The 14,337-nt window shown below is 41.5% G+C and overlaps 1 protein-coding gene across 5 annotated transcripts; it reads right to left on the bottom strand.

Annotated features, from left to right (window-relative positions):
* Positions 1 to 142: 142 nt before the first annotated feature.
* Positions 143 to 14,314, bottom strand: lmnb1 (lamin B1). Of its 5 annotated transcripts, none has more exons than XM_047015025.1 (12): positions 14,260 to 14,314; positions 13,573 to 13,962; positions 9,326 to 9,482; positions 8,745 to 8,870; positions 7,516 to 7,686; positions 6,958 to 7,083; positions 5,721 to 5,941; positions 5,174 to 5,402; positions 4,821 to 4,925; positions 4,597 to 4,716; positions 3,944 to 4,054; positions 143 to 1,313 (listed from the first exon to the last, which is right to left on the bottom strand). In XM_047015025.1, the coding sequence occupies exons 2-12, from the start codon at positions 13,935 to 13,937 to the stop codon at positions 1,272 to 1,274; spliced, it is 1,773 nt and encodes a 590-aa protein (XP_046870981.1). In that variant the 5' UTR covers positions 13,938 to 13,962; positions 14,260 to 14,314; the 3' UTR covers positions 143 to 1,271. The 5 variants fall into 5 exon arrangements, with proteins under 5 accessions (XP_046870981.1, XP_046870980.1, XP_046870982.1 ...); XM_047015024.1 differs by having other exon boundaries at positions 14,104 to 14,267; XM_047015026.1 differs by lacking the exon at positions 14,260 to 14,314 and adding an exon at positions 14,136 to 14,253.
* Positions 14,315 to 14,337: the final 23 nt, after the last annotated feature.

Raw genomic sequence — 14,337 nt, 5'->3', positions numbered from 1 at the left:
CTGTCATCTTCCCAGTTCCAATAGCAGTAGATCTCTGAGTGTGTACTCAGAAATGGGCCTTGGCACATGTCTGAGAAATAAGTGCCACCAGTTCTGTCAGTAAGTTGAAGACAAAAATATAGCATTGAAACTCTAAAACCTCAAAAGAACAAAATGTGTTTATTTTGTCATTAAAATATGGAGGTTACAGAATAAAATGCATGCATGCCAACTTAACCATATGTAAAACTCTAGAATTTTCAAAACCATGATCTGAAGAAATTAAGTAACCTATGCTTATGACCAACACCAAGGAGTACAAAAAGGTTCAAAGGAGTATTGTTTCTGCAGAGGTACATGGTATTTACCCAGCATGAAAACATTTATTTATGTTGAGATCCTCGAAGTTCACTTTGAATGTGTTTCCAATTGAGACAAAAGTATCCACCAAAATAGTTTGTACTCTTTCAGAAAAGTTATCAGAGCCAATGAGTTTTAATAGATTTAAGCAAAAAGCCATTTTGGTTTAGTCTCAATCAAGTGTTTTATTACATTCCTTATCTTGACAAATCAAGACAATGCACTAGCAATAGTGAATGGCCATGGTGTACTGACCAGAAATAGTGGTAGTGGTAATCAAGGGGATAGAAATTACTGTTCTGTGTGTGTGGAGGCAGGGGGAATCAGAACTATTGAATCAATGAATTGAACCGCCTCATCTTGTAAGGAGCATGTAAGGGAGAAAAAAAAAAATGTAGGCACATGGCAACTACTTTTCTCAGTTGAATACAGATACCCCCACAATATGAAGAGTAAACCACAACAATTTGAGCAAATTGACTGTCTAACTACATATGAGAGAAGACACTACAATATTAAAAACGGTACATCCTATAAAGAGGCTTTTCAAATGTTTCATCTTTAAAAAGAGTACACATGTAAAACAAACAGTCTAAAATACTATTTTGCAAGCTGCCTCTCTTCACAGAGCTGTAAAAAGTTGAAAAAAAAAAAAAAAAAAAAAAAAAAAAAAAAAAAACACTTCTACGCTGTAAAACAATTTGGTTTCGAAAAAAGCAAATCATGACATTGTGATGTCACAAAAATAAAATGTACCAAAAAAGCAGTTTTACAATCTTGGAGTCATAAAAACTAAGATCAGAAAAAAAAGATTCTTAAGGATCTTATAATACACTAAAAAGATACAAAAATAGTACTGTGGTAGTTTTGTTGGCAGCTAAAACTGGTTTAGAAGGAGTGGGAAGCTGGCTGAATGTAGTGCTGGTGTGTGATTACATGATGGCGCAGCCCCTCTTGGTGGCACGCGGGTCTCCCTGAAAACAGGAATCAAAAGAGTTGAGATTTATTATGGGATACAACAACACATTTAGTTTACAACTGGCCTGCCACTTGTACAGATACAACAATAACTTTTTTCTAGTGCTGTCAAACGATTAAAATATTTAATCGCATTAATGTCATAGTTAATCGCACATTTGTATCTATTCTAAATGTCCCTTGATTTCTTTTTGTCCCATTCTTTTTTCAAATTTTAAAGCTCTTATCAACATGGAAAAGTGGTTCGGATTGCTTCGTGCAAATATTTATTTTATTGAAAACAACATTGCCATCGCCTGGCTTTGACGAGGGGGCGGAGAATTCGCATGAATCGCATTAGCTGTGTGCTTGGCCATCAAGTGGTATTTCAGACTGGACGTGCTGCGATGATAGCTCAGTTAACAACGACAAAACACACAGATCACTTTGGTCTTGTCAATGGAACCATTTGGCAACTTTTTAAAAGTAACCTTTCCATTCAGAATCTTATTGGTATCCATTTCGGCGTCTCGCGCTCGCCATCCACTCAAAACAAGTCTAATATTCGTAAACGGGCTCTGCTACTACTCTTTAGCCGGCTCGCAAGCCAAACAAGTGTGTGTGGCATGCCTGTTGTTTTATTTCCGGTCTAGCTAGATCCGGTGTGGTGTTGTAGTCTTTCTAACGTCGGTAATTGTTGCAACAGCATGTGAAAAAAACTACAAAGTTTGCTAGGCCAAAAAGAGCGTTAATCGCGCGATAAAAAAAATTGACGCCGTTAATTTGGGTTTGCGTTGACGCCGTTAATAACGCGTTAAACTGACAGCACTACTTTTTTCCCCATTATCATTGGTTTGTTTGCCAATTGTAAGGGATAACCAAGGAGGCATGAGGACAACTCAGACAGGATGCGTAGATAAGGATTTAGTACTCAACATAATGATAAAAACAGTTACAAAAATCAAAGACTGAAAAGGAAACAAAGCACAGACACAGTCTTCAGTCTCATCAACATGTCAACCTACTAGGATGTCTGAAACTGGCTCCCCCCCCCCCCCCCCAACCCCCCCACCCCGCAAACAGGAGCCATCACACCACCTCATACCAAAAAAGAACATTATTTGAACACTTCACCTACTTTTCTTCCGTTATCCTATAATGTAACACTGAATAACATAATGAGTCAGGAATTCACCTCTCAAAAGACATTTCCTATAAATAAATACCGGACAATGTCAGAGGGTTTCCCCCGCACTCAAAACCTTGATGGGTACTTCCCAGATACTCTGGAACCCTACTTAAGGTCTCGGTTTCCAGCCAAACTGCCTTAAGGGGTACATGGCAGCCATGCTGCAGTCCTGACTGGTCATTCATGAGGTAACTAGTAGGGCTGTCCCCACTCAGTCAACTAGTCGATTTTCTGGTCGATATGCTCTTGGTCGACTAGGATTTTTTTTTTGTCAAGCTGCCGTATGGCAGTGTGAGATCTGATTCCCGCTTGTGTCATAATTGCTGAATTAATTAAATGTTCTACAAAAATTGTAGATTATATTATTTAAGACAAACAAAGCAACTCAAAAAATATATAATTTAAAAGAAAAGGTGTTAGTATTTTCCCTTTTGTTAATCTGCACTTTGTTTTGGTATTTTGCACACGGCACAAGCAGCTGCAGAACTACAAATTCTGCCATAGCCTACTTTGTCAGTGTCAAAATGGCAAAGAAATCTGTGGTATGGCAGCATTTCATTACATTTACATTAACAAAGTACCGGGTGACTCGAAAAACGTTGAATGCAAACTGCCAACAACGGTTTATTTTTCCTAGTTCAACGTCGAATATAATGTAGCCTACCACCTGAAAAACGTAAGTTGGCCTAGCCCTACTTTGCTCATGCTAACGCGCTGAGTTGAAAAATGAATATGCCTATTATAAGAATCACATCCAAATGGAATGACATTATCTTCTCCAGCCAAGACAACAAAATCTTTCTCTGTTGCACCGTTCCCCACTCAGCTTCTACGTAAGTTCGCATGCCGCAAGTTCAGGCAGTGATAAGCGCGCTCTGATGATTTGCATGTTAAACAAACAATATTTTTAATTTGTAGTACATTGTAAGAGATACTAAATACCATCGGCATTCGGTTACAACAGGACTGGTGATACGAGTGTTATTATTAGTAGGCTATTAGCTGCTGAATCTCCAATGTGCTGCCATTGAGTCAGATCTCAAATGTTTACGTTTTTTTTTGTGGGAAAAAAGAGAGCGTTTCAAATCAACGTTTTAGTCGAGTCTTGGTCGACCAAAAAAAATTTTAGTCGGGGAGAGCCATAGTAACTAGGGTAGAACTACTGCTGAAGTTAATAAAGCAATGTTATGTGTTATGATAAAACAAGAGTGTGTCATTTGCAATGTTAACGTGACTAAAAGTGTAAGGTGCAAGTGGATGTTAACATAGGTAAAACTGTAACAAGGAAACAAGCAACAGGAATGTGTATCACTGTGCGGATGAGTTGTCCGCCACAGCAAGCAAAGCTTACTTGGAGCTAGCTGTATGGAGCAAGGTTCTACTGGTTCACCAACTTTAGCTTATCGGTTTGAGAAATCAATGCAGTTTGCAGCAGGTTGTCCTCCCTCGCCCACTTACCTGCTGATGGAAGAGGTCTTCCTCAATGACTTCCACTCCCTCGTCATCCTCTTCCTCGCCCGGCTCTTCCTCCATAGCTGTGTTGTATGTGGTGCTTCTCCTTGCTACTTCCTGTGGATAGTACAATATGCTGTGTTGGTGGATTATATTACTTCTACAAACTTGATGGAATTCTTTAATTGAACCTCAAGCTCTATTAAGGTGTTCCATTCCTTCACAATCACTGATGTGAAATGTGGTTCAGTTGCTCAGTAGTTGAGATGCTCAGTTTATTAGAGTTCAGGAGGTATGAAAAGTAGAACCCAGGCACCCTCTGGTGCCTCATGAAAGACACTGCAGCTTTTTTCCCTTATCCCAGTCAGTGAACTACTTTTAGTGGCAGCCCCAACCTAGCAACATGGTGCCCACTCTCTGAGGTTGTGATTGTCACTATGCATCTCTCACACTGTTTTGTAATAGTCTTGGCATCAGCTTTGATGGAGTTTCCCCATTTCTATGCATTACCTTAAATACCAGGGTTTCATTCATCAAAAAGTCATACATTGGTGAGCAGGCAAAATATCAACCAGCCAATTGATAGTTTAGGTTTCTGCAGTGTGTGTAAGACACTATGTATGCAAGTAGGAAAATGTTCTGTGTGTTGAGGCCCCTACCTCTCCCTGAGGGTTGATCAGCACCACCTGGACATCCTCCCCAGTGCCCCAGGACGGCTGGGCCTTCCACACCAGGTCTGAGGGGGGGCTAGAGCTCACCCCGGCATTGGATGCCCACAGCTGAGACAAGGCCAAGGCCAAGTGTTAGGAAAAAACATTTGAGCGAAATGGGAAAAGACAATTGTGACACAATATTGTGCCTTGTACATTGCATGTAGTCTCACCGTGACTTTCAGGCCAGCCTTCAAAACATATTTGGGGGTGAACTTGTAGGTGGCGGAGGCCTCTCCAATGGTCCTGGTCAACTCATAACCCACCATGGCTTGGTCCTGGAAAGAAAACAAGTACATGGTCATAATATTATAGGAACAGTATGTACATCATGCATCATTATTTGAGCAACTAAGCATTCGAGCAACTAAGCACAAAAAAGTAAAGTGAGCCCAACATACTCATGTACAACACAATCTGTACAAGATGTACACTCAAAACTCAACCCAGACATTTAGCCACAGACAATCGACAGTTATGCCAAAGCCAGACCCCGACCCCTCACAAGTGCCCTGGCGTGCCTCACCTCATCGCCGGTGTTATGCAGCCTGATGAACTTCCCATCAGTGTCTAGCTCATCCACACACACAGCCCCAGTGGCCGAGGCCGAGTGGGAGATGGAGACGGAGCTGCTTGCCTCGCGCTCCTCTACGTCCACACGCTTTCTCTTGCCCCGTGCCGTGCGTATGCTGCGGCTGCTGGAAGATGCCCGGGAGACAGTCACCCGGGACGATGGGCTGGGGGACAACTGCAGTCTGGGGAGTTGGGAGGGGGTGGTGAAGGTCAAGTGGATGTTAGATACATGTTGGGATGTTCTCAATGGAGAATAAGCTCTGCAAAGTTGTGTGTGAGTGTTTCCAAGTCTGTCCACAGTGCCTCCTTCATCCCTACTCTGTAACTTCCTGTAGGCAATGGGTTATGTCCATGTGCCTGCTTCTGCCTCTACAAACTCCTCCCCTTTTGCAAGCAGCTTCCTCTACGCATTGTGCATGTCTCATCTCCCTCCCATCCACGCCTGTTCCAGTAGCTTCCAATATGCATTGGCCCGTGTGGGGTGTGTTCAAACTCCTCACCTCTCCTCCTCACCCTCCAGTAGCTTGCGGTAGGCATTTATCTCCATGTCCAGCGCTAGCTTGACATCCAGGAGCTGCTCGTAGTCGTCCAGCTGCTGCTGCATCTTGGCACGGATCTCTGCGATCTCCCGTTCCTTCTCACCCAGCATGCGGCGACCAGCATCCTTCTCCTGAGCAAGCGCCGCCTCCAGCTCCCCAATGCGATCCTGCCAGCCACGTGTCTATAAAAAGGGGTTGGGGAGGGGGAGTCAGCCTTCTAAATATTCCTTCTAGAACTGGGATGGGATGTTTTGATGGTAAGAGAATTAGACAATTTGAAGATATGCATTCGCTTTTGATCCAAGTGTATATTCATCTAAGAAATCGTTTTACTTTCCCATTAGTAACTCTCCTGGGGCAAGTCAGAACTTGCTGGTGACCACTTACTACACCCACAACTTGTAAATAGTACCTAGTCGGTTCTGTTATTACATTAACTATTACTTTAAATAATATAGTTTTGGTTAATGTGACACAGTGCTAACAAATGGTTAGCTATTAAAACAACGTGTATAATGTCTAACGTGTATCTGTAGGTTTAGGAAAATTGGATTTAAGACTTTAATATCATGCAGTGAAATTTAGGACCCTTTTGAAAATGTATTTTTGTATACAAGTCTTTGAGTAGCTGACTAAACATTAGGCAGTGACTGCAATGAAACCTTTGATCCCTATTGTAAGAACATTTTAAAACTCGGAACAAAGTTTACACCGGAACCCACGTCACAACGCTGTTCAATGTGGACTTACGAAAAAGGTGCATAAAGGCTCAATCTCTGCAAAGGAGCCTGAGAACACGATTTCAAACAAGAAACAAGTGAAAATATTCGGCTTAGTTGCATTTTTAAGGCAAGGACTTATTTTTACGTTACAGAATTTAAGACTAAGGATCTGCGGATACCCTGGCCCAGTAGTATCATTAGTTATTATGCCATTACAGGCTACAAAGCAATGCCCTCAAATCACAGTTTCGATTGACTTTCCTGACAATCAGCATGGAATAGCTCCTCCATTGTGGTTGACAGACATTAGTATGACACATTCCAAGCAGTGACCACACAAATGAGAATATCTGCGTCGCATGACTTCATACAGAATTCTTTCAAAACCATAATTTCTTTCCTAACCCTGCCATTGTCACCATTTTACCAAACTTGCGTCTACATTTACCCAGTGGTGTGTGTCGTCAGGCCATTACCTCTTTCTGCAGGCTAGCCAGCTGCGCAGCCAGGCTCTCCATGCGCAGGGACGACTCCCTCAGCTCCTCACGGGCCATGCTGGCAGACGAGCTATTCATCTCCGATGATAGGCGCACGTTCTCCAACTGATCCGTTCAGACATAAAAACAAAGATGGGGGAAGTTGGGAGAGATATAAACGAGGGTCAAACAAGATATTTGCGACACAATTCGATGAGGAAGTGAATCTGAAGGGTGAAGGGCGGCTGGGTGGTTTATGGTCAGACAAAGGAGAAGTCTTCAAAGACAGTGTTTGTACACTGCCTTCCTTCATTTTTTGCTGAACATTTTGTTAAGTTGCTCAAATCTATATACACACACACACAATAAATGCAATCATTGACAACGGTGTCAAGTTAAATTCTTCCACTCAATGTTGGCTTGAACTTACTTCTAAAGAGAACAGTCTACCACACTTTAAATGACTGGTGTCTGCACTTGTTTGTTCAAGCTGCATGTCTACGTACAAAGGCTTTTCACAGCTTGGGTGTGCGGTTTTGATAACATTGGGCCCCTCACCTTGGCCACGTAGGTGCTCTCCATCTCGTCCTTGTAGAGCTTGACCTGCTCGTCGTGTTGGGCTCTCATCTCGGTGAGGGCCTGGGACAGCTTGAACTCGAACTCCATCTGGCGCCCGGAGTCCACCTCCACCAGGCGAGTCTCATGCCTACGCCGCGTGTCCTTGATCTCCTGGAGCACAGCAGACAGAAGCGTCTGGGGTTAAACCACTCACTAGTGGTACAAAGTTGAGGAACTGGAACAAAGAATGTATGGCAAGGTGTATAAATCCCTGAATACGAACGTCCACTGTTGAACGGAGGTGATTTGATGAGGATGCATGCATGCTTAGGATGGAACAAAAGGCAAAACATTTATTGGAGAATGAGGTGCACATTTCAGAAAAAAAATATTTTAGCTAGGATCTAAGTTGTGTGATCAAGGCAATAGACTACACCATAGAAAGTGTGTTTTACCATCACCAAGGCAACTTTTGGCCTAGCCAAGTACATCAAAATCGGCTGAATTATTTATGATTTAAGTCCCTTTATAAAACGTGCACATAACAATGACCTAACAATTTGGAAAATACTTATGAACAAGCGCAAATTCGCAATAGTTGTGAATGCGTTCGCGCATACAATTATTGTGGACCAATTAACCGAGCAATTGAGAGCTGCTAGTCACAGCTAAAAATCAAATACAATCACAACACATAACCTTGCACAAAAACAACAAATGTGACTTCTTGGCATGGGAATGTCACACGATCCAACAACAAATCGCTCACAGCATGATGGAGGAAGCGAGACAGTCTACTGTGGTGGTGATGGTTTCAGGTCAGCGAGTGCAGTCATTCAGTCAGGGCGCCCATCAATAGAGATAATCAGATAAGCTACCCTACGAACAATGGGAGTCTGCCCCCGGGGGAGGGGCACAGGTTGCTCTATCACCATCATATCAAAGGACGCAGCCCATAGTCTGAATTCTGTAAAGGTCAGCATGAGAAGGTCCTGGACCTAAAAGGTGATACATCTGTCCAGTCTAACGCAAGCCTAACACACTAGAAGGCTACCAATGTGCTAAGCCATGCAAGGACTAGCTGAGGTAAATAACACTACATTATGTTTGTAGTATTACGCAACTGACTGATATTATACAGTATACTAAATGACAAGCTAGAATGAAACTAGTTTGCGTTGACATCACAGTTCACTCAAAGTTAATTTGTGAAGGTGGGGGAAACTTACCTCCTGGAACATATTCTTGCGGAACTCAAGCTCCTCAGACATGCTCTGGCAGCGGTTCTCCAGGTCCACGCGGAGCAGCGTCTCATCGCCCAGCTGCTTCTTTGCCGAGGTCAGACCAGCATCCAGCTGTGGAACCAAAACAAAGCAAGCTCAGAGGATGCGTACGTGTACTTTGGCTTCATCATGTAAAACCAGGGCTGGTTTTACATGATGAAGCCAAGGTACAGTAGCATTTGTTCATTTTAATCTGGATTATTATGAAGCTGAATCTACCGGTGAGTCAATATTTTCTACATCTTCATATTTTCATCTCCTTAGACGGATGATCATTTAAGGATTCAGATATGAATGTAGTTAGTGAATGAATGGATGTAGATGGATTGCCCTCTACTGGTGACTCAAAAGCTATGCAAATGTGCTGAAAATGTGCTGTTCACAACACAATCTTGAAACATTTTTCAACATTACTACAAGGGAATCACATACCAACCAGATCAACATACTTTTAAAATAGTCATTAAGTCTTAAAAGGCATGCGCCTCGGGTGATAACTTCCGGTCCAACAATGTTGCCATTCTCACCTCCTGGATGTGTCCCTGCAGGTCGGCCAGGCTGGCCTCCAGGGCCCTCTTCTCGGAAAGAGCAGTGGCCAGCACGGCCTCCTTGGTGTTGACCTGGGCCTCCAGGTCCTTCAGCCTGGCTTGGGCTCCAGCCGCCTCAGAGTCCTTTTTTGCATAGCTAGAGAGAGAGGAGGCAAAGGAACAGGACTTGGTACTGACTGTAGAAGCCATGCTGTTTGTATGTGCATTTATGATGTAGAATGTGGTAGTGGTGGTAAGGCTTAGGTTGGAGATTTAAGGGGTTTTAAAGGGTGGTGGGGGTGCCTGTTAAGAATGTCTGAGAAGTCACCTGCTACTTGTAGGAGGGGGGTGTTTGTGTAGTGATATCATATCTGATCTACACCATTATACAAAGTAAGTCCAGTCAAACAAGCATACTTGTCAAAGTTTGTGCCGTTGTTGGTAACATGGTAAAGATGTAATGCCACAGAACTAATTATTTTCAGTACATACATTGTAATAGTTTGTTTAAAAATGCCTCCCACTGGCTTTCAGACCTAAACTCCGACTGGAAGTTTAACATCCCTTCAATACATTGTAAAAAAAAATATAAAAAAAACACCAACCATAAGTCCTTTTAAACATCTGGACATTCCCTGTAATAATTTAACAGCTAATTTCCCATAAATTCAATTCACTGCTCTGTGGGGTATGGGGGGAAACAGGATATTACTTTTTTTTGTTGGGTGTTTTGAAGAGGCTCAACCCTGGTGAGGGTCCAGATGAGATGAGACTTTCCACTGTCCAATAGCCAACACAGAACACAGTGATGCCATTTGTTTCACTGGCTAGGAAAAGTAAAAGCGTGAACATTGTCAATGCAATGAGTGCATTCAGTAGGTTTAGGTGGCGATTATAGGGTTAATTTCAATGAACATGTCAATGAACATTGAAATTAAGATAAAATATATATTAATACTTGAATATATATTTATGAAAGACAACTGGTTCACGCCAAATTTCATCATAAAATTATTTATGTGAGAATGTGTTTTCATGCCTCCTGGTCAGGGGTCAACCAGTATGGCCTTGGTATGGTCTGTCCATTTCAGTTTGTTCGTGTTCAATCATACATGCATGTCTGCATATTATGTTATGGGAACCGTGCAAAAAGTCTGAATGCATGATTGAGCAATCGAAAACAGTGGTTCTCATCATATGGAGCAAGCAAAATTTTACAATTGGTAACATAGGTGGTGTTGGGAGATATACAAAGTTTAATTTGTACAAGTGTATCTTCATTTCACATAGTATCGCACCTGATTTTCAACCACATGTTAATTTATGTTGCACAACTTTGTGTTAACTTGACGTACACCGCTGCAGTTTTTGAAATTAATAGCTTATAAGTTCTTCATTGGGATGCCCCTTGACTGCAAAGCAAATATTTTTTTCCAGATTTGCTTGGGAGCACGAGGTATGGTTGGGTTGTAGTGGTGCCTAGGGCGAGCACAATATGTGTGGAATGCATAGAAAATGTCAGGTATTTCACACATGTAAGAAACATGGGGGAAGGTATTGAACCTGCAAGCTACCATGTCCAAGAATTCTAATGATGGTAAAAATGACAACCACAATTTATGTCTCAATGTAAAGCACTTTGGCTTCCCCTGTGGTTTTTAAATGTGCTATATAAATAAAGTTGATTGATGGATCCTTTTCGGTTTCATGTCAAGAACATGTTTCCTTGTAAGCACTCAGATGGTAACATATTTCACAACCTGCACTTCCTTGGTGAATCTCACTTACTTAGCTGAGTATTTCAAACTACGTCACAGTCAAAACAGACCGATGGTGAGAATCATGTCATACCAGGAAAAAAGTGACAAACAAAAACAAATCGGTATAGAAAGAAGGCAACCATGGCAACAGGTTTTTAGGCACATGCAGCTACTAGCCAAACTCCCATTGTAGACAAAAGACCATTTTCTGTTGGAAACTGGTTGAACAGCTGCCTCAGCTTGAGAAAACTGTACACAACAGTGACATCTTGCAGCTGCCTTGTAACTGCTGTGAAAATCCTCTTTGCTTCAGGTTATCCCACCACCCACTTGCCTTGCCAACTGTCCCCAACTCATCATCATCTGTACATGATACTCTTCTAGTGAACAAAATAGGGCAGTCTAGCAAGTAATATAAAACCTAGCAGCACCATATCACTTGAACTATGTGCAACAATTGCATTAACATCCATGTCAACTTGCTTAACAAAAACTGAAAAAGAATGGTGTATCTGAGTCACTCAACGATTCCATGATGGACCTACAATTTACTGAGGTTCGTAAACAACTCTACATTCACATTTCATTTAAACCAACAGGTTTCCCAAAATGTCATTGTTTTAAGCATTCTGCCTTTCAAGAGGTTTTCCCATCTGATAAGGACTTAGAAGTAGTTGGTTGTCCGACAAAAAAACATTTAGGGTCAGCGGAGCACATGTTTTGGTAGTGGCTGGAGAAGTTCCAAATAAAAAGGCACCTGTTTGGTTTAATCTCACAACAGGTGTAGAGTGTGTGCTTTAGTCAATCAAAACTACTCACTACAATCTTACTCACTCATGTTGGTCAAGTTATGTACTTCACATTAGTGGCAATATCCACTAATCCACTATTCACAGACTAGCCCACAACATGTAGAGGGGGGAAATAAACAGGTCCATTAGAAAACATTTACCTAGGCCAAGTGAAAATGTTTGTAAGTTACCAATGTGTAGGGAACTCTCCAGAAAAGCGGTTACCCTAAAGTAAGTTCAAAGTTATAAGTACTCCATGTCCCAAAGATAAATAACTGTTATTTAAACTAGCTGTGCAAAGCCACTAGATAACTTGCATGTGAGCAAAGCATTCCATTTAACAGAAGTTTTAAGACACCATAAGACCAAGATGTTCTGTCCCTGTGCTTTTGTGTCTGAAACTACTGCTGAATCTTGGTGACAAAAGGCAATTAACTGTTCATTTTACATGATGACTGATACACATGTTTCACCAGCCCACTAATTAAACAACTAGAAACTTCAAATCTGAAGCAGGCAGGAGGCATTGGCCGAGAAACACAGGCTTAACTTCAAAATAAGTTATTGAACATGAACGCATCAGACACTACATGAGGATTGAAATGTATGGATACTACTGCTAAAATCTAAAAAATACATGTGAATGGCCAATACAATATGTACCTAAAATGACATTAAAACAGTCCATTACTCTGCTTGGTGATGTCCCATGAACAGCCTATCTGCATTGTATAGTTCAAGTAAAAAATGCTAAATGAAGCTTGAGTGCAGTCCTTCATAAACCTAAAGTTTCACTCAATTCATCTACCCATCTCTGATTTGAAGCATACCGAGTCAGAGGGTAGAGTGAGTCCTAATGTTTGGGATTAGCAAGTAGCTTTTCGGCAGAGCATTTATAAACTTAACTTCATTCCATTCTTCCCCTGCCGAGTGTGATAACTGAAATATTTGACAACTCTGGGGCTGAGTAAAAACAGAATTCCTTGACTTCCCTTACAGGAAATTTAGAGTTAACTGACCAAGCCCAAATGCCTTAGGCTACCTCAAACAAACAGCATGCAATGTAAAAAAAAAAAAAGCTAATGAAAAATGGTCTTCACAACCATTTATTATATTGCTTAACTCATAAATGTTTTATTCGAAAGCACAATCTAAAGTTGGAATGAGAACGGCTATGCATAATAGTAGAGGCTAAGAGCAATGGAGGAGTCTACAACTCAAAGTAACTCAACTTGCAGTGACGTTATAAAATCCATTCAACGGTCAAGAATTAAGGTGGGCGCCCCTCCCCCATACTATCAAAAAAGGTGTGGCTCTTGGAAAAGTCAGTTTCACGAAAGCTTTTAATTCGCCATCTATAAACAATTCTGTGACCGAATCTACATATTTAAATTTAAAGCAGGCTACTTGAAAAAATAAGGTCTCGAAAACCCCTCTACATCTCTCAATTTTTTGTACATTTAATATGTATATATTTGCTGTTCCACACACACATGATTTGGCGCTTTTGTCGTTTACAATGTTACTATTCACTGGACTTGCGCGAAAAACAGCTACAATTTAATCACATTTAATTCGACTACACCGTCACTCAGAGGTTGCATCAATTGGATACAAATATTGCAATTCCTATATCAAAGCGCTAATATCTACTGTCAAATACACGTGTTTTATTATAAATTAAGCAGTGACTTACTTATGCAGTAACTGCTCATGCTCGGATTTGATCTTTCCCAATTCAATCTGCAGCCTCGCGCGTTCTTTAGCGGTGTCATCAAGAGATCTTCTGGCGTCTGCGAGCTCGGTTTCATACAGTGACTTTAACCCAGTAAGCTCCCTGCTTCTTACTTCTTCCTTCTCAGAAACTTGGAGATGAAGAACACTGTTTTCTGACTCGAGACTCCGGACTTTATCAATATACACTGCGAGACGGTCGTTCAAATTGCATAATTCCTCTTTCTCTTGCAACCTGGATATCCTCGTGGGGCTCAACGGAGTGCTACCGGCAGTAGAGCGGGTGCTTATTCTCTGGCCGGCCGGAGTTGAAGTTACGGTCGCCATTGTAAAGCAGAAAGGCTAATTAAAACTGGAAAAACAAATGAACAATTTAGATAGAAGTTAAAATCATACACAGAATCGGGAACCTGTGAAATTCATATATAGGCCTATTTCGTACGAAAAATGACCAACACATGCGCCAAATTTGGTTAGCTGAAAGATAGCCTACATGTGAAATACACGTATGAGGATTCAGCTAACCTACACAGAGGTTACAAATGCTGCCTGTCTCCAACAGGCGCAAGTAAACCTAAATAAAATTATGGCAAGCAGTGGAACAGGATAAAAAGGCAATAAAGCTACAAAGCGCATGCATGTATCTTACTTTGTCTCAACCGAATGAAAGAGAGGGGTTGACTAATATGGCCGCTAATTAATATGTATAAGCAACGTGACCAGACCA

The sequence above is a fragment of the Hypomesus transpacificus genome, unplaced genomic scaffold, assembly GCF_021917145.1.
Source record: "Hypomesus transpacificus isolate Combined female unplaced genomic scaffold, fHypTra1 scaffold_27, whole genome shotgun sequence".
NCBI classification, from domain to species: Eukaryota; Metazoa; Chordata; class Actinopteri; order Osmeriformes; family Osmeridae; genus Hypomesus; species Hypomesus transpacificus.
This window is presented reverse-complemented; position numbering and strand designations above follow the sequence as displayed.